This window comes from Emydura macquarii, unplaced genomic scaffold (genome assembly GCF_026122565.2).
Source record: "Emydura macquarii macquarii isolate MOO-44397 ecotype Brisbane River unplaced genomic scaffold, CSIRO-AGI_Emac_v2 contig_1692, whole genome shotgun sequence".
In the NCBI taxonomy this organism is placed as follows: domain Eukaryota; kingdom Metazoa; phylum Chordata; order Testudines; family Chelidae; genus Emydura; species Emydura macquarii.
In genome coordinates, this window is record NW_027131829.1 from 1,842,712 (window position 1) to 1,862,206 (window position 19,495).

Below are 19,495 nucleotides of genomic sequence, written 5' to 3' on the forward strand. Positions count from 1 at the left end.
CCTTCCTCTTGCTACTGTAGAGTCGGAGGCACAGAACATCTCCCCTGGCATAGTCTATCTTTTTTCTTAGAACGGGAACTGAAGAAAGCAGCATTTCTGCTATTAATGTCAACCTCAAACAGAAAGAAGAAGAAGAAAAAAAAAAGGAATTTGCAAGCTTATTGCATACAGTCTGAGAGCAGCTCAATCCTCCTAACAGAGGGAAAATTGAGAGGGGGGGGGGAACACTCCCTGGAAGCAAGAGTGGCTTAAACCAAGTCTCTTTGCTCTTAATATAATATTTTAGCTATTTCTACCACTGCAATGTCTATATAATAAGGATTTTTTACAATTCACCTCACAGATAAAGGCATTTAGAGAAACCCCAAAGCTGTTATTCCCATTACTGAATGGGCTCTATGAAGGCACTCAGATACTACAGTAATAGGCACCATATAAGAATCTACACAGAATAATTGCCAACAGGACATCACACAAAACTGCTTTCCTTACCCGAACAGAACCTAGCAACTACAAAGCAGAACCAGCGCTACAAACTTAGGTACTACCAGGCCTTCTATCAGATACCACTCCTTACACTAAAACTGCTAAGAGCAAGTCCATCTACAGAGACCAAGAACCGAGGTTAGCCTGTTTTATTGACTCATTGACTTCACCTGCAGATTCACCCTAAAGACCCTGATGTCAATTAAAGAGACAGTAGCTCCAATATGAGATTTACACGTTTAACTTTTCACATGCGGAGTCACACTGAAGTCAATGGCACTGATCATACGCACCATATTAAGTAGGTAAATAAGTTTTTGTAGGCTTGGGTGAGTTTCCAAGCATAGAAAAACCTTTCCCCTAAAAGTGCTGGGGATGGATGGGGTCCTCCAGGGCTGCAAGATCCAGCCCCCCATGTGGGTGCTGGGGATGGGGTCCTACAGGGCGGTGGGATCCAGTCTCTCCCGTGTGGGGCCCTGGGGCTGGGGTCTCCCCATGCGGTGGGGTACAGCCCCCCAATGCAGGGATCTGGGATCCCCCTGGGGCTGCAGGATCCAGCTCCCCCACTGTGGGCTGCTGGGGATGGCGTCCCCCCGTGGCTGCGGGATCCAGCCCCCCGAATGCAGCGTCCTGGGGATGGGGCCCCCCCCGAGATGCACTGTGGGGCGCCGGTGCCCAGACCTGGGAGCTCGGGCGCACGCCGTGCGGGGCCTGAGCCGCAGCCGGCAGGGGGCGCTGCCGGCCGGCCCTTGGCGGAGAAGGCGGGGCGGGGCCGCGCGCGCGCGGCTCCACCCCGGGCGGGCTGAGGCCCCGCCCCGCTCCTGGCGGGCCCGGCGCGCGGCAGGTGAGGCGGGGCGGCCGGGCGGGGTCGGGGCTGAGGCGACGCTCGGGGACCGCGCACGGCAGCTCAGGCCGGCAGAGCCGAGAGGAGAGCAACAGAGCGGAGCCCGCGGGCCGGAGCCGAGCCGAGCCGGCGCCATGGCGGAGCAGGAGAGCCTGGAGTTCGGCAAGGCGGACTTCGTGCTGCTGGACGCCGTCTCCATGCCCGAGTTCATGGCCAACCTGCGGCTGCGGTGAGCGGGGCGGGCCCGGCCGGGGCCGTGCGGGGCCAGGGGGGCGAGCGGGGCGTGAGGGGCCGGGCCGGGATCGGGCGGTGCGGGGGGTGTCCCCTCCCGGCCGGGCTGCCCCGCCTATCCCCGCCCGGCCCGGCCCGGTCCGGCGCTGGCGCTGCCCCGAAGGCCGCCGGCGGGAGCTGCGAGGGGCCGAGTGCCGGGGCCGCTCGTTGCCGTGGCGATGCTGCCGGCTCTGCGCCGGCCGGAGTTCGGCCCCACCGCGCCCGGCCGGTCAGCCTCGCTGTGGGTGTCGGGGTGACAGTCCGTCTGTCCGGCGGGTGCGCGGCCGGTGCCGGGCCGGCTGGGCGGGTGCATCTCATCTAAGTTTGTTTCACCCCCGGCTTCGGGAATCTCGCTGCCGGTTGGTTTTCCTGAGCGTTTACACGCGCCGCCTGCTCGGTGACGCCCGGAGGTGGTAGGTCGGTGTCATCCCGATTTGCAGGCGGCAGGAATTGCGGGGGAGAGGGAGGTTGGATTTGCTCATAGCCCCAGCCAGCCAGTGGCAGAGCCAGGATTAAAACCAGGAAATTCCTGACTCCCAGTCGAGTAGACAAGACACCACCGCCTTTCTGTGGGTAAACAGCTTCCAGCCGAAGTCCTCTTCTGCTCCCTGGTATTAAACTTACATTTGCTGCTGCTCACGACTTTCCTCAGGTGGCAGCAGAATGACCAGACAAGACCCCTGATGTAATTACAGCCGCTAAGAATCCTGCAGGCAGCAGCGAAACTGATCAATGTCAGATTTCCAGTAACAGAACTAAACTCGGTAAATTGCTCTGAGGCTCATGCCCAGACTCCTGGTTTCCAAATGAGTTGCAGAGGAAGCCCAGGATGCGTAAATTCTTCTCTGCCTATCTGGCATATGTATTGACGAGCTGAGTGACCTTTGTCTTTTTTTTAATCATTTGGATGCTATATTGGTGGTGATACAGAAAATATGTGGAACGCTTCAGGAAGTTGCACTGAGTTTACTGGAGTAGAGGAGGACCCGAAAAGAGACTGTGGGAAGAGCACAGTAGCAGAGAGCCTCTGCAGCAGTTAGGAGGAGAGTGTGTGGAAGCTAGAGAGAGCTCCTTTCAGCAGCCGGGGGATAGTGGGAGACATTTCAGATTTGTCATACCTTCTTCATATCAGAAGGTGGTATGAAAGAGAGCCCCTGAATGGAGTCCAGAGGCAGCACCTTGGTAGGAATGCACCTTACCCCTTTCCATCAGTTTGAGGGAGGTTTGATTCTGACCTGGTTGTTGTCTCTGGAACTTGCTGGCCTTTAGCCCTCCCTTCTGGACCCTGGGACATGGTAGTGCTCCATATGGACCCATCATCCTGCTGAGTCTTCTGCTCTGCCAGCTAACATAGTAATTTCTGGAGCACAAGTGGTAGCAGGCTGTGAAAGCCAAAGAAGACAAAATAAAGATGGTTAGATAATAGTGTTTCAAAGCGCTTCACAAAGGAGGTAAAAGAGAGGTGATTTGCTGAAGGTCACCCAGAAGGCCAGTTAGCAGAGCTGGGAGCAGAAACCCAGATCTCTTGAGTCCCAGTCCAGTGCTATGTCTACGAGGCCATTTTACTATTTGATTCAATACCAATATTTTTAGTAACTAATAATGAAACACAAATTGTACATACCTCTGTACCAGAGCCTGATTATTTCCTTCCCCTCAGTTGTAAGTTAGTAGGATCACTTCATATGTTACACTGTCTGTCTGTAAATACAAATAAACAATAAATCAGGCCCTTTGATCATTTAGGCCTCCCAATATTTTGGTAGGTTTCACCATAAACATTTTCAATTTACATTTGTTTGATATGTTAAGGAAATGTATCACCTTATTTAACATAGAACAGATTCCTTATAACTTAGTTGATGATTACGTATATTTCTCACTGATTGCATTTCTATTTAAAATAGACAATGTTGTCTGAAGTCTTTGTAGTGCTATTTATGGTTGCTTGACAATGACAATTCCTCAAATTATTGGAGTCTCTAGATAACTTTTAATTTTCCACAGTTTCTTAAAATTTAATCAACACTTCTTATCTCTAGTTACCCATTAATAAAATTATACATTACAATATGGTATCAAATAATACCAGTAATGGCCAATGATGGAATGCTAGATGGGGAGGGCTCTGAGTTACTACAGAGAATTCTTTTCCAGGTCTCTGGCTACTGCGTCTTGCCCACCTACTCATGGTCTAACTGATCATCATGTTTGGGGTCAGGAAGGAATTTTCCCGTCTGTCAGATTGGCAGACTGAGGGGGTAGGAGGTGGTTCACCTTCCTCTGCAGCCTGAGATGCAGGTTACTTGCAGCTTTAAACTAGTGTAAATGGTGGATTCTCTATAACTTGAAGTTTTTAAATCATGATTTGAGGACTTCAGTAATCCATCCAGAGGTTACGTGTCTGTTTCAGGAATGGGTGGGTAAGGTTCTGTGGCCTGTAATGTTCAGGATGTCAGACCAGATGATCATAATGGTCCCTTCTGGACCCTATGAGTCTAAATAATAGCCTGTTCTATTGTATATATATTTTGAACTTAAAAGCATAAAGCATATAACATAAAAAGATAGGCATTTTTTATCACATTTAACAACAGTTTGTAACAGGATGGATGCATGCATGTGGAGGCAGAATTAATATTGCGCAGGCAGCCTTAAATCTGGCATTTCCTAACTTTTCAATGCTTGACTTTGAAATCTAAATGTTTTATGTCGTTTTTTATATGTAATGCTAACATAGATCATGTTAATATAGACTGAAGAGCACCCATTTTGTCTATTACATTGAAAGTATTTAATTTTCTGAATGTACAAAACAAATAAGTGAAATATTCCAGTTACAAAAGTTACAGATAAGTACAAGTATTTTATGGTCTGTATCAAAGATGGCTACAATAAAAACACTAATTTAGGTAATACTGAACATAGAGAAAATATGTATTAAATATTGAGATTGTATATTTTATACATTAGACAATTTTTCCTTTGGTTCTGTAAATTTCCTTGATCAGAAACTAAGGATAGCTTCTTCTCTGGCTCTTATCCTTTGTCTGATTCCTCCAGTAGTGATATCAACAGCCATATAGCTAAGTTTATGATATGATCAGCTCTGACTGAAATCTCAGATGATCCAATGGCAAGCTTTGAAAGTTACAATATCCTTCTAGCTGGTGTGTGCAGCTCCTTGAAGTCTTTGCAAAAGGGTGTTTAGATGGTAGTAGTGTTGTCTTGGTGCTTGTGGCATATGCTTATCTCAGACTGGGAATAATTTTTCCATTCTGTCTGGTTACACTCACATTAACTTGAAGTGGTGGGTTTGTTCAGAACTTATACTTGGACTGGGTCCACGCTGTGCCGTAATTCTGGCTTCCGACAAGACTATTTCTGTTCAGGGTCACTGGTTGCCCCAGGCAGGTTGTGCTTGATTTAGTTCCCAAGCAAGCCAGATGTGGGTGGAGTGGAAACCATATCAGTTTCAGTGCATGCAAGGACATTTCCCAAAGAATGTCTTCAGTAGGAGAAAGACGGATGGTTTTGTTGCACTGTTCAGCTTTTTAATGTGTTAATTAAGTGCTGGTGAAAGGTGCTAGATTAACAACATGGATATCTGAATTAGCTGTATATGTAAAACTGGTACAAGCAGGGATAGCTGCAGTGTGAAGCTTGCCAATGTGCTTTATTTATGACCTGCTGGGACTGTTTCTAATGATTAGAGTTTAGACTTCATGTCATTTCACTTCTTGCTTATTCTCTTGTGAGCCAATCAGAATTTCAGTGCATGATATTTTTGTGATGTGGAGATCTCTCCATGAGATATTGAAACAGTAATTTCACTCAGGCCATCAAGCAGCTACTGGATGTTCACTTCTAGTTACTACTAAGGCCTGGTCTACACTAGAGACTTTTGTCGACCAAAGTCAGCTTTTTGCGCCAAAACAGTGGTTGTGTACATCCACCGCAAAATTCCCCTCTCCTTCCCAACTCCCTGATTTTGCGACAAAATAAAACCATCATGCTGAGAGGAGTAGAGCTTTTTTGCGCCAACATTTTAATGACAAAGCATCGGTGTAGACACTGTGCTTGGTTATGTCATGATAAATGGCTTGCAGGAAGTGTCCCACATTGCCCATCCTGACTGCTGTGGCCATCATTTTGAACTCCGCTTACCTGCAGCCATCCACCCCAACCCCTTTAAAGTCCCAGGAATTTCTGGAATTCCACTTCCTGCTTGGTCGGTGTGGAGAGTTCACATCTCATCTTCCTAGCTGACCATGGCGGCTTCATGCACCAAACGCTCTCCTGCTTGGAGCATACCAGGGCTTCTGGATCTCATCGGCATTTGGGGAGAGACAGCTGTGCACCTCCAGCTCCACTCTAGCTAAAGGAACTATGACACCTACGGTCGAATTTCTCGTTTAATGGTGGGGAAGGGCTATGAATGGGACACACTGTAGTGCCATGTGAAAATAAAGGATCTGCAGCAAGGGTACCAAAACACTAAGGAGTCAAACCGTCGCTCTGGTGCAGAGCCAAAGACCTGCCGCTTCTCTCAGGAGCTGGAAGCCATCCTCAGTGGCGACCACACCTTCAGCACCATGAGACCCGTGGATACCTCTGCGGGCCTGGGGGCAGCGGACGCTGGACTCAATCCCAACGAAGAAGTTGTGGATGAGGTCGAGTTGGATGATGATGGAGAGCAGGGGACAGGTCATTTGGTGATGTGGGGAGTCAAGATCTCTTCTCTACCCAGGAGGGTTCGAGCCAGTCTTAGCGCTATAGCTCTGGCGTGCAGGATGCAGGAGAGTGGAACTCAGGTAGGTGATGTTTTGAAGCTGGTGCTGCTCGGTTACATGAGGTACAGCTGTCCTTTGCTTTGTGGCATTATACAGCTGGTTGAAGGAATAGAAATGCACAAGAGTAGTTGGGTTTGCATGTTCTTCCCATTCCCCTGTGCAGCGCGGCGCAAAAGTGCATTAGTGGACACTGAGATTTCACTGGAATCCTCCAGGGAGATCTCTAGGAAACTTTCATGGAGGTACTCGCCAATCTTCTGCTGGAGATTCCTCTGCAGAATTGCTTTGTTTCTTCCCCCGTAGTAGGACACTTTCCTGTGCCAATTGGTAATCACTTGTGCAGAGACTAGAGCGGCACACAGATAAGCAGCATAGGGGCCTGGTTTGAAGCTGCTCACATGGAGGAGATGTACCCTAGCATCCCTGCTTATTCTCAGGACTGAAATATCGGCTTTTATGGCCCCCACCTGTGGAAAATGATGGCACAATTTGAAATTTTGACCCTATCTACTTGCATTGATACCCCAAACAACCACCCAGAATTTTTTCCCCTGCTTGAGTGCCCCCCTCCTTTTGGCACAACTCACCACGTCCTGGGCGGTTGTCGAGCTATGTGCTTGCCAGGGGACAGTGAGAAAGAGGTGTATTTTATATTAATGCATCAGTGTTATTGCACTCATAATAATGCTTCTCTGTTCATTGTTTATTGTGTTTCTACAGATGTGTCCTTGCGAGGAAACCCCACCCCCCTACACACCTGCTGAGTGCTTGCAGCTGATAAGAAATCGACCACAGAGAAGCAAATAGATGTTCTAAGAACTCCTCCAGTCCTCTGAGGTGGGGAAAAAAAGAAAAAGGGCATGGAAACGCTGTCTGAAAATCAGAAAATTGGTAGGCAGGAGAGGAAGGAAAACCAGGAGCAAGTGATAGCAGGTCACGAGTGCATGACAAAAGCCATGGAGGAGCAAATGGCGCTGCTAAAGTCGATGCTGTAGATTGAATTCAGGTACACTTGCTCCCCCCCTTCCAGCCAATACAGAACTGCTTTCCATGCCCTCTCCAAACTCCACCCACACATTCCTACCAAACTCCTGGCCCATCATGATACCCCTGTTCGCTCCACCCCTTCAGACAGCTACCAGCACGATAACTGGACTTAAACCCAGCTGTCATAGCTCACACTGCCCCTCACTGCTTTCTCCCCTCTAGCCCCGCTTTTCGTGTGTGTTGTGAATAATTGTTATTTAATAAAGACATACTCTCTGAAGAATAAGTAATCTTTGTCTATTGCACACGGTGGTTGTACCTCTCACTGATACACAGTGCAAGCTGGATAGCAATCATATCATGGCACAGTGCTATTTACAAAGACACCTTAGTGGTGCTCATTGTCAAAATAGTTCCTCAAGGCCTCCCTGATTTGAATGGACCCCCTGTTGTGCCCTCTAATAGCCCTGACATCTCGTTGTTCATATTCATCCACCTCTGTTCTCCACCCAGGGGAATCTTTTCACCTTTAGCTTTACAAATATTATGGAGCACACGCAGGTGCTATAGCCATGGGAATATTTTTCTCATTTAGGTCTAACCTCCCATAAAGGCATTGCCAGCAAGCTTTTTAATCTGCCAAATGCACATTCAATGGTCATTTGGCACCTGCTCAGACTGTTATTGAAGCGCTCCCTTCTGCTATCCGGGTTGCACATATAAGGCTTCATGAGCCATGGCAGTAAGGGGTAGGTTGGGTCACCCAGGATCACTATGGGCATTACAACCTCCCCCATTGGAACCTTTTGGTCTGTTTAAAAAAAGGAAAAAAAAAAAGTCCCTGCTTGTAGCTTTCTGTACAGGCCAGTGTTTCTGAAGATGTGTGCGTCATGCACCTTCCCTGACCAGCCCATGTTCATGTCGGTGAAACGCTCACAGTGATCCACCAGCGCCTGCAGTACCATAATGAAGTAACCCTTTCTATCGATCTACTCTGTCGCAAGGTGGTCTGGGGCCAAAATTGAGCTGTGTGTGCTATCTATCGCCCTGCCACAGTTAGGGAATCCCATCGCTGCAAAGCCACCCACTGTTTGACGAGCATTGCCCAGAGTCAGAGCCTCTGTTGCAGAATGCAATTAATAGCCTTGCACACTTGTGATAACACAGCTCCAACGATGGACTTCCCAACTCCAAACTGATTAGCCACCCAGTGGTAGCAGCCTGGAGTTGCCAGCTTCTACACAGCAATTGCCACGCACATTTCCACTGAGGGCAGCTCTCATTCTGGTGTCCTTATGCCGCAGGGCAGGGGCGAGTTCCGCACAGAGTTCCATGATGATGGCTTTGTGCATTTGTAAGTTCTGCAGCCACTGCTTGTCATCCTATACCTGCATAACAATGTGATCACACCACTCAGTGCTTGTTTCACGTGTCCAAAAGCAACAATACACTGTGAGCAGATGCTCCATGAATGCAAACAGTAATCCGGCATTGTTTGTTTGCATGGCACACAGCAGGTCAGGCGCTTCGGACTCCGGTTCTGATTGGGAGCTCATGATATACTGCATGACCAGCCGCGATGCGTTCAGAACGCTGACAACAGTGGAGAGCAGTGCAGGATCCATCTCTTCAGAGAGAGAAGATGGTTGCTCAGGAAACTGAGACTGTTGAAAAATGCCACAAAACACAATCGGAAACCTATGGAATTATGGGATGAACGTCACTGCATCATGGGACATTGAGCCCACACCCATGATGCACTGCGATCCTCTCCGCCTTCCCACAACTAACGGCACATGGTAGAGAATTGCACAGTGGGATAGCTGCCCATAGTGTACTGATCTCAATGTTGATGCTAGCGCACCAACTGTGGACGTGCTTCGGCAACACGAGTGTTGTGTGGACAGGCACAAGCGTTGTAATTACAGTGCTTTTTGATCACTGCTGTAACTTGTGTCGACAACACTTTCTAGTGTAGACAAGGCCTAATTTAGGCTGTGTTGGAATCCTTTAATACTGAATGGTTTTATGTACTACTTACAATCCATCAGTCATCCATTTCTCCACCCTTTTAGATTAATACTTATTCCAGAGAGTTAGCATGTGCAGTGCAGTCTCTTGATCAGGTACATTTGCAAGTTTCTTTTAAAATTCTTGAGTGGATTTTTGTACTCCAAACAATTGCAAGGAAACCAACATACTCACAGCCATCTTAATTCAAATGAATTTCACTTTAGCGGAGATTGTGTCATTACACTGTTAGTAAAGTCTTTTTGGTAGACAATTTAGGCTTAAGTATTGTCAGGCTGCATAGAGATTGATATAGTAACTAATGTTCTTTCAGAGGGGCTTGCAGTAGATTGAATTAAAAGGACTTTATAAAACCAATGATTCTCTTTTTAAAAATGTCAAAAAATAAAACCTCCGCTCTTCTGTATTAATATTAGTACTTTGCTGTGCTTAGATAAATACCTAGATAATCTACACTGCCAAATACCTCACCCTGCATTGATGGTGAATTAACTTTAGTGGTTGAAGCTGACTAATTTGCCTGAATATTGTAGTATGACATCAGTTAATGGACAGACTTAATGGATTACAGGGGTCACATGATGTTGGAGCTGATCATGACAGCATGGTTAAGGCTGGGACAAAGATCTCTGTTTAACAGGAGTTAAAAACCTTTATTTTCGCAAAAGCCATATAAAAATGGCAAAAGGAAAAAAATGAAGTCTAGAACATTGTGGCAGGTTTTGGTGGTTTGATGAAAAATTGGTTGATACAGAGAATAACAAGGCCATTTTTGAAACTCACTGTAGCATCTCACCTTTTTTTTTTGGATTCCTTTTACAAGAAATTTGGAACACTGTGTTTGTGATGTTTCATTCGTTGCCCTGTATGTGACAATTGATGAAATGTCATTTATACATTGTTGGCATTCGTCTGGTTAATGATTCATTTCTATAAGTAATACTTGGCTCTTATATAGTGCTTTTCGTCAGTAGATCTTGAAGTGCTTCACAAAAAATGTCTCTATCCATGTTTTACAGAAGGAGAAATTGAGATAAAAGCAGGTGAAGTGACTTGCCTAAGGTCCTCCAGCAGGCCAGTGACCAAGCTGGGCATAGAACCCATGTCTCCTGATTCCCAGTCCAGTGCTCTCTCCACTAGGCCACACTATCTGAAAAAAAAATGCATCAATTGGGTAGTCTGTTGTATTCTGCAGTGACATTATAACATTCAGATGGTCAGTCCACCCAGGAGCAGCCTCAGCATCCAGTTTCTTCCTCTAATTTTCAGACAGGTGCAACTCCTCTACCTTCTTACCTAGGTATGCTAACCCTGTATAAACTTCCTAGTGTTTTAACAGACAAAAGCTTCATTTAGTGACAGCAAATGTTACGTCAGAACACAGCCCACCAGTCCAAAAACTTGAAAGCATGGAAATAAGAGAAAACTATACTGCATTCCTTGCCACTTTCGTGTTACTTGCCGTGTTCCTAATGCACTTTTAAGACGTTTAATTTTAATCTCCAACAGCTACTGAAAAGCGATATATGTCTTAGCTTCATCACACTCACACTTTTATGCCAAACCAGAAGGATGACATCAGGAATGTTAAGGTAGATTAACTTTCCAAGCGAATGGTCTGTATGAAAGTCATATTGGCTAATATGTTGATACAAGAGAACGAGGTAGCTGTTAAGGTTTTGTGGTGGAGTGTGAATTAGAAGTTGGGCCATCTATTGCTTTTTGGTAACTGAACATGGAAGTGAATCCAGTATTCCATAAAGCAGTGTTATCAACAGCATGGTAGACAGTGTCAAAATGGCAGGGAATGCAGGGGAGTTTAACTTTCTTCAAAGGTTTTTGGCATGGTGGGGCATGTCCTAATCAGGAACATCAGAACTGGGGGAGGGGCATGGCCACCCCTTTTAACATAGGTGTAGTTTGGCAGGACAGGGGGCCGTGGTGCCCCCTCCCAAACTGCAAGCCTCAGGCAGGTGTGAAATAGCACCAGTGGGGCTGCACTTTGTGGCGGGGGAACTGATGAGGTGGTCCACTCCCCAACTGTAAAACACAACCTCTGCCAGCAGCGCCAGCCTCTTCCTGGTGGGAGACTGAGGTGGCCTTTAGCCCTCCCTCGCCATGAAGCCCAGTCCCTCTCCATGGCCCCGCCCCTGCTCTTCTTCCCGCCCGAGGTCCTGGCCTGGTTGAAAGTTGGAGCCGGGCCATGGTGAGAGCCACCCAGGGAGCCTTAGCTGCTGTGGGGAACTCCAGATCTTCCATCTGCCCTGGATAGTATGCCCTGAGTGGTGGGGACACAAGCCAGTGGCTGCTCTCAGGCACCCTGCCCCCCTGCCCAGAGCAGGTAGAGGATCTGGGGCTCCCCACAGCAGCCTGGGCTCCCTGGGCGACTCTTACCATGGCCCAGCCCTGACTTCCGGCCTGCTCAGAGGGCAGGAGGGGATCTTGGAAGGAAGAGGGGGAGCAGGACCACGGAGAAGGTCAGGGCCTTGTGGCCCCCTCACATCTACCGAGATTTGTGCACTCCTGATCCAACCTTAATCATCACCAAAGGAAGTTTTAGTTTGTTTCTAGTTCCAGTTTCTAAGTAGAGTCAAGATCAGTGATGCAGGGTGGGTGATATATTAGCTTTTATTGGACCAACTACTGTTGGCTAGAGAGAGAAGCTTTTGAGCTACGCAGAGCTCTTCTGGTCTGGGAAATGTACTCCCAGAGTCACAGCAAAATGCAAGGTGGAACAGATTGTTTAGCATAAGTAGTTAGCACATATTGTAAGGGACCATTCTAGGTAGAGTGGCCTATTAACACCTATGCAGTTGTGCAGGTTTCCGTTCCTGCACAGCACTTTTAAGAGATGAGCTGGGAGCTTAAATTCATTACTCTGGTACACCAAAAATCATGGCCTGAGCAGACACGCTGGATTTATGGCGTATTACAAGAATCTGTAACCCACTAAACCCCTCTTTATGTCCTATGACTGCAGATATTACTTCACCTACCTTATCTCTCTAATATCCTGGGACTGACATGGTTATAACTACACTACATACTACTCAGGGATGAACTGTTTGTCCTGTTGTGATGGACTACTCTTTTCCCTTTATTAGAAAGAAAGTAATTGGTGCATCTCATGTCTTTCATGGTGATAGCATGCATTAGTTTCAGAGAGGTGGAAGAATCTGAATCAAGTGATGTCCAGGAGTGGGGGGAGCGTGCTTTTCACTGAGTGCTAATTTACATTTGTTTTGTTGCTCCTGGCCACCTAGTTGAGTTCACAAACATTACTGTGTATGCAAAGGGCGTTTTAAGTAGCTCGTTTTAAGTATTTCCTTCTAAGGCACATGGGATGTAAATTCCCATTATGTTGGCTAAAAGATCAGCTTAAAAAAATACCTTTTGATTAATTCAACTACAGGCAAACTCTTAGGCCTGGTCTACACTAGAGAGTTTTGTTGACACAAGTCAGCTTTTGTCACAAAATGGTGGTGTGCACACTGCAATCATCCTCCCACTGATAAAACTGCCCTATTTTTTTTTGACAAAATAAAACCACTTCGATGAGAGGCGTAGGGCTTTCGTCAGCATAGGTAGGGTGACGCAATGTGTCAGTGTAGAGGCTGCATCCCATTACAGCTGTGGAGGGGCTGTCATTCTTGTCAATTTCACCTGCTCCCTGGAGGGGGTGAAATTGACATGAAAGCTGGGGTGACTGGTTCCCACTCCCGGGGAGAGAAGCCTCAGGTGCTGCAAGTCCAGGGCAGCTGGTTCCCAGCTACAAGCTGGGGCGTAGGGGGCAGCCCACAGGGAGCCCAGGAGCCTGTGGGCTCCTGGCAAGGAGCTGAGAGATGGTGAGGATGCACTCCACCGACCCAAGGAGAGCAGTGTGGCTGTAAGTCGACATGTGTCGACTTATTATTTTAGTGTAGAGAAGGCCTTAGTAAAATTTTACCATTTTTTAATACCAAAATAAAGGATTGTGCTAACACTTCAATATTACATTGGTATTTGAAATCTAGTTTAGCTGCTGTTCAGTTGTATTAATGTCTGACACTTTCAGTGCACTTATCTTAAAGGAAGGACAACAGCAGTGAAGTGTAAACAGGCATATAATATCAGGTGCGGGGCTGCTTTCAAGCTCTTCAGTTTAGTTTGTCTAACACTTATTGTGGTTTTTGTAAGTTGTCTGCTCAAATGCTAATTTCTAACTTCTTAAAGCAACACTTACGGCCAGTCTGCAATGGAAGAGCTACATCGGTGCATTTGCGCTGCTGTAGTGGGTCTGGTGAGGATGCTATAGGCCGATGGGAGAGAGTTTTCCCGTCGGCAAAATAATGCCTCCTTTGCAAGAGGCGGTAGCTATGTTGGTGGGAGAAGCTCTGAGCGACGTAGTAATACCAAAATAATTTTGTAACGAGACCAGGGCAGAGTCTATTAGCAATACACACAGGGGTTTTTTATTGAGTGCTAACAACTTCTAGTAGTGCAAGGACATCGCTCTTACAAAGCTGCGGTATGTTAAGGCACTGGCTCTGAGCTGATGTTGGTTTTGCATATATTTTCTGAAAGACTGGTAATATTGGTTAATATTAATTTGACTCTGTTGCTGGAGCCTGGAAAAATAATCTGGCTTGTCCTCTGAGAATTCTCTGTGCATTCTTGCTCTTAGTGTGTCCGTCCGTCCGTCCTTGGCAGTTGGAACCATCTAGAAAGCAGTGGTCACTTGGTCCATGTACAGGATTCCTTGCAGACCTAACCACAGGTGTGAGACTATACAAAGCACCGCTACTCTGTCTGTTTTCAGTTCTCTTCCTCTGCTGCAAGCAGTAGGTCAGAGCCAGATCTGTGCCTTGTTTATCTTTAGTTGATAGTTTTAATACCGTGTTTAGAAACTTAGTTAAAACTAGAAAAAACAATTATTGGTTTGGCTAGCCTGCTTGCCCACCATACTGATCATTTGATTTATATCCGAGTGTCTCTGGCAGGGAGTCAAAATCATTCTGTGCATAGGGCCAAATTCCAGTTTTGTTTATGCCCTTTGGGCCTGGTTTTACATATAAGACCAGATATTTCCTCAATCCACAGTAAGATCACCCACTGATATCACTGAGAGATTCGCAGAGAGATCAAGGGGGAGAATGTGTCAGTTCTATAGTAAATGTTTAGGTATTGTTTATTCAATACCTTATTGTCACATTCTCTTTCTTCCCCATTCTTTCTTTTTTCTGTCTGTCTTCCCTGCCTGTCTCCTTGCCACAACTCTCAATTCCTATCTAGTCTGTTTCACTCAGTCAATCTGAAGAAATGATCAGTAATGTAATAATTAATGTTGATACTAAGACTGAAGCATGAGCATGACGTGGGCATGAAGCCATCAACCCTTATGGAACTCCAGCTAGTGCAGAATTTGTAGCACTACCTCCTAGTCAACATGGGCTACCATGAGTACATCAGACTTATCTGCTCTATGTACTGGCTTCTCTTAGAATATCAAATTAGGTTCAAGGTTTTGTTTTTCATCTTCAGGGTGCTCAATGAGTTGGGCTCAGAATATCTAAAAGATCACCTACAGTGCCAGGATAGATTGTCGTTAACAATTTGCTCCTCAGGCACTGTGGAATTTACTATCATAAGGGTAAAGCTTGTCTGTGCAGGAGACACAGGTATTTAATACTGTATTTTGATTGACTGTATCTGTGTGATGTAGGTTGAGGTTGGGGCTAGTCAAGACAAAATACTGGGTTTCAAATGTATAAATAAGTTGTCCGAAGGGCACTGCTCAAGGAGGTGCTCTTTATAGATGCTATATTTTTGGGCCTGTCTCCAGAGAGAACAGACTCTTACTCCTCCTCTTGGATGAAGTGTTGAAGGCTCAGGCCAAGGATATTTTCTCCTTCTTTGTGCGAAGTACTTCAAATTGATCCACTCTGCATCTAGGCTGTCTTGGATCTAAGGAACTCTAAGCCTAAATAGTCTATCACAGTGGTTTTCAATCTCTGGTCCGCAGACTGTCTCAGGGGCCCACAAAAGGTTGCTGTTACCATAGAACAGTGGTTTTCAACCCCTGGCGGTCTGCAGACTGTCTAAGATTTCCAAATGGATCCACACCTCCATTCAAATTTTTTTAGGGGTCTGTGAATGAAAAAAAGACCAGTGGTTTGAAACTTATCAGACCTATGATCCTTGTTGAAGCATTCTTGGATCCGACAAACTGTAAGAACAGAGAGTTTAGAAGATGCTTGCATTCCACTGCTGGCCACCCTGAGGAAGGAATAAACTTGGTTTCCAGACGTTGGCAGTGATGTCCTGAAAATACTGTGGGAGCCATGGATCCAAGCAGACATCAGAGCAGAGTGATGTTTTGCCTTTAATTTGGTGTCCTCTGGGTCTGGAGAGTGATGCCCTTTAGCTCTTCTGCTCTCTATGGGCTTGAAAGAAACCACACTCAAGAATCTGATTTCAGTGATCTTGTCCCTCCCTGCCTTCAGAGAATTGGATGCTTATTTATTCACAGTGTTAGAAAACCAGCCTTAACAGCAGCTTGGGCCCTTGTGCTGTTTTAAACTTATGTACCTGACATTGTTTATCTTTTCAATATGTCAAGTGTAAACTTCTTGTTCTCCTGTTGACTTCTCTAAAATAAACCTCCTTTAGAATGAGTGGGCATCTTGTATGTTAGACTGAGTGGTAGGTCTCCTTTCAGAGCCCATCTTATTTTTAGCCAAAAGAATGATGGCTGTGACTTCCGTGTTGGAAGGGTGAAGTGGGGAAAAATGAAATCCTCTGGCCTTCCAGGAGACATTAAAATATCCTTTTCTCCACAGAGGAAGTAATAATACACATTTATGCTGCATTTCTTTGTGCATTCAGTAACAAACATTCAGACTTGATGAGCAAGCTTTTCTTTTCTTACTTATAGACTTTGCCTTGTAAGTGGGGATTTGTTTGCTTGCAATGGGGAATGGTGTATTGATCATATACAATCTTGAAGGGCTGAAAGGGGGCTGGTATGGGTATTTCCTCCTCCTGGAGAGGCATGCCTGCTGCCGCCACTCCTTGTCCCTCCTCTCTGCTCAGGCTGACAATGATTAAGTGTTATCAGTTTCTCTTGACTTCTTTAGGATATTTCAGTTTCCAAAGAGCTGCCTTGTGTCAGCATTTGGAATGAATGGAATGAAAACTCCTTCCAGTCAGCCAAATGTGGCTTATTAACTTGGGTAGGTTCCAACTGGATCTGTGCTAGTGGAAAGGGGCATAAATCTCACTTAAAAAGGAAATGTCTACTGGACAAGTAGCAAATATAACTATTAAAGTCTGACTTTTCAGTCTTCTTAGGAAGTTTATTTTAGCTTAGTTTTTGGAAATTGATAGCTATGAACCAAACACTGATTCCAAAGAGCTACCATCCCATTTCCCTCCTGTCAGTTCCCTTTAAACTTATGGAACACTTACATTAAACAGGATTAAGCCACAGATTGAGCAGGCCTTACCTGAAGAGCAGGCCGGCTTTAGGAAGAACAGGAGTACAGAAGATCAGGTCCTTGCAGCCACAGATGATATTGACGCAGCTTTTGAGTCCAACCAAAAGTGTGGTGCCATGTTTATCGGCCTCTCCTCAGCCTACGATGCTGTCTGGCTCAGTGGCCTTCTCCTCAAGCTATATAATTGTCTCCAAAACCGTCATATGACACGTGTAATATAAGAAATCATCACCAACCATTGCTTCTGCATCACAGTCAACGAACGGTCCAGCTGGACAAGGCGTCTCAAAAATGGTGTACCACAAGAGTCAGTCTTGGCCCCTGCACTCTTCAACCTCTGTACCGCTGACCTTCCACACACCTCAGGCATGAAACTGGCGAATGCCAACGACATGGTCATTCTCTACTACAGCAAGGCCTTTTGAGGACACGCAACAGATCTTAGGAAGGGACATCCAAGCAATGCATATCTTTTATCATAAGTGGTGGCTTCGCCTTAACATTCAAAGAACAACCTGCTCAGCTTTCCACCTGAACAACGGGGAGGCAAACAAAGCTCATCTTCCGACTCAACGGATCGTCCCTGCCATTCTCGAGCACCTCAACTTATTTAGGGGGAAAGCTGGACAGAACCCTTTCTTTCCGCCATCATATCAATGGAGTGGTAGTGAAAATGGCAGCCCGGATCAACCTGCTGCAGAGTGCGGATGACTGGGGTGTGGATTTCACAATCCTGCGCTCTGCTGCGTTGGCACTTGTGTCTGCTCCAGCAGAATGTCTGCTTGGGGCAGGAGTACACGTACACCTAAGCTGGACGCACATCTCAATGTTGCGTTTTGCATTATCAGCGGATGCCGCCGACCCACACCATCTTACGAATTGCCCATTCTGTCGTGTTCCACCCCACCACCTGAGACGGCTGGCTGCAACCAGGCAGGCAGCATTCAAAGCTGCTAACAGCCTACTCCACACTCTTCATGAAAGGATCTTCCAGCCTCTTGCAGCTCAACGCCTCAGGAGCCGCAGGCCTTTCATAAGAGCGACTCAGGCCTTCATACAGGCAGGTAATGGCCAAATCTGGAGTGAGTGGAGGGAAGGACCAACACCCTGGCAGACAGCAACAACTGCCGCCCATCTCCACCTCACCATAGCCTGCAGCCTGCTACGAAAGGAGTGGACCCGCTTAAACCGCCTAAGGGCTGGTGTCGGGTGCTTTAACTCCTGCATGCACAGCTGGGACCTTTGTGCTACTGTAGCCTGCAGGTGTGGAGAGATACAAACAGCAGACCATCTTGTGGAGGAATGCCCCGTCCACCGCCTCGAAGGAGGATGAGTCTCCCTCAACCTCCTGACTGACAATGCACAGGACTGGCTGAGGTCTGCCACATACAGTTGCTGAAGGAATGCTTGAATGGAGTTCTACACTACATGCAAGAGATAACGATGACAGATCAGCTTTGAACAATGAACAAGCCATTAGATGAGAAGATGTTCAAAGTGAAACTTGCCTGAGGTGAGTACATGTTTAGCTTAAGGGTAACCTCACTGAAACGTCCACGCATCTGTTTTGCCTCTGCATTTCATGAATACTTTCTTTTCTTTGCATAAAATTTTGCAGTAGTTCATTTATAGCAGCATGGGTGAGGTGATGTTTAATGTAGTGATCTAATGCTTGTAACATGAGGGAGTTGTGTAACGTAAAAGGTTAGATTCATGTATGAAAATTACACTGTCGTTTAAGGGATAGCTTGTAGTTTTAAATTCTTAACATACTAGTGCTAACAGTACCCCATCTCAAGCCTCCTGGTACTGACATCCTAGCCGATGCACAGACATGCGTGTGATGGATACTTTCAAGAGAGAACAAAAAACAAAATAAAATAGTAGACACCTACCAATAGGGAGTGACACTTCCGTAAACTGTTTAATGAGACATAAAGGAAAAAGCCCACGCAGAAAAGTATTTCTGCAATTACAGAGTTATTTTGTGCTAATCCACTGTGGTAGCCTCCCCATACACATGCTTTCTTAAGACTCATTTCCTCCACTTTACCTACAAGTAAGTCTGTTTATTTTTTTTTTAAGATTCAACCACTGAAATGGAAACATGTATAAACTTGGAATCTCATTATTCTAATCTTTGTCTATCCTTCACATCCTCTCTGAGGCCATACTTACAAGACGGGGGACTCTATCCTGGGAAGCAGTGATTCTGAAAAATGTTTGGGGGTCATGGTAGATAAATAGCTGACCATGTCCCATGTCTGGTTCTGGCTGAAATGGCTAACACAATCCATGGATGCATAAACGGGAATCTCAAATAGGAGTAGAGAGGATATTTTACCTCTATATTTGGAACTGGTGTAATCACTGCTGGAATATTGTGGCCAGTTCACATTTCCAGAAGGATGTTGATAAATTGGAGAACATTTAGAGAAGAGCCATGAACATGTTTAGTAGAAAACATGCCTTATAATGATTGAGCTCCTTGAGTCTATTGGTTTAGCTTAACAAAGAGAAGGTTATTGGGTGACTTGATTGCAGTCTGTAAATACCTACATGGGGAACAAATATTTGATAATGGTCTCTTCAATCTAGTAGAGAAAAGT

General features: G+C 46.0%; 1 protein-coding gene across 3 annotated transcripts in view; it reads left to right on the forward strand.

Moving 5' to 3' along the window:
* Positions 1 to 1,294: 1,294 nt before the first annotated feature.
* MYO1D (myosin ID) overlaps positions 1,295 to 19,495 on the forward strand; it is a 266,476-nt gene continuing 248,275 nt past the window's right edge. For all 3 annotated transcript variants that reach the window (XM_067556265.1, XM_067556264.1, XM_067556266.1), the window contains exon 1: positions 1,295 to 1,559. In XM_067556265.1, coding sequence (XP_067412366.1) covers positions 1,465 to 1,559 — 95 coding nt within the window. In that variant the 5' untranslated portion in view covers positions 1,295 to 1,464. The remainder of the gene's footprint in view (positions 1,560 to 19,495) is intronic.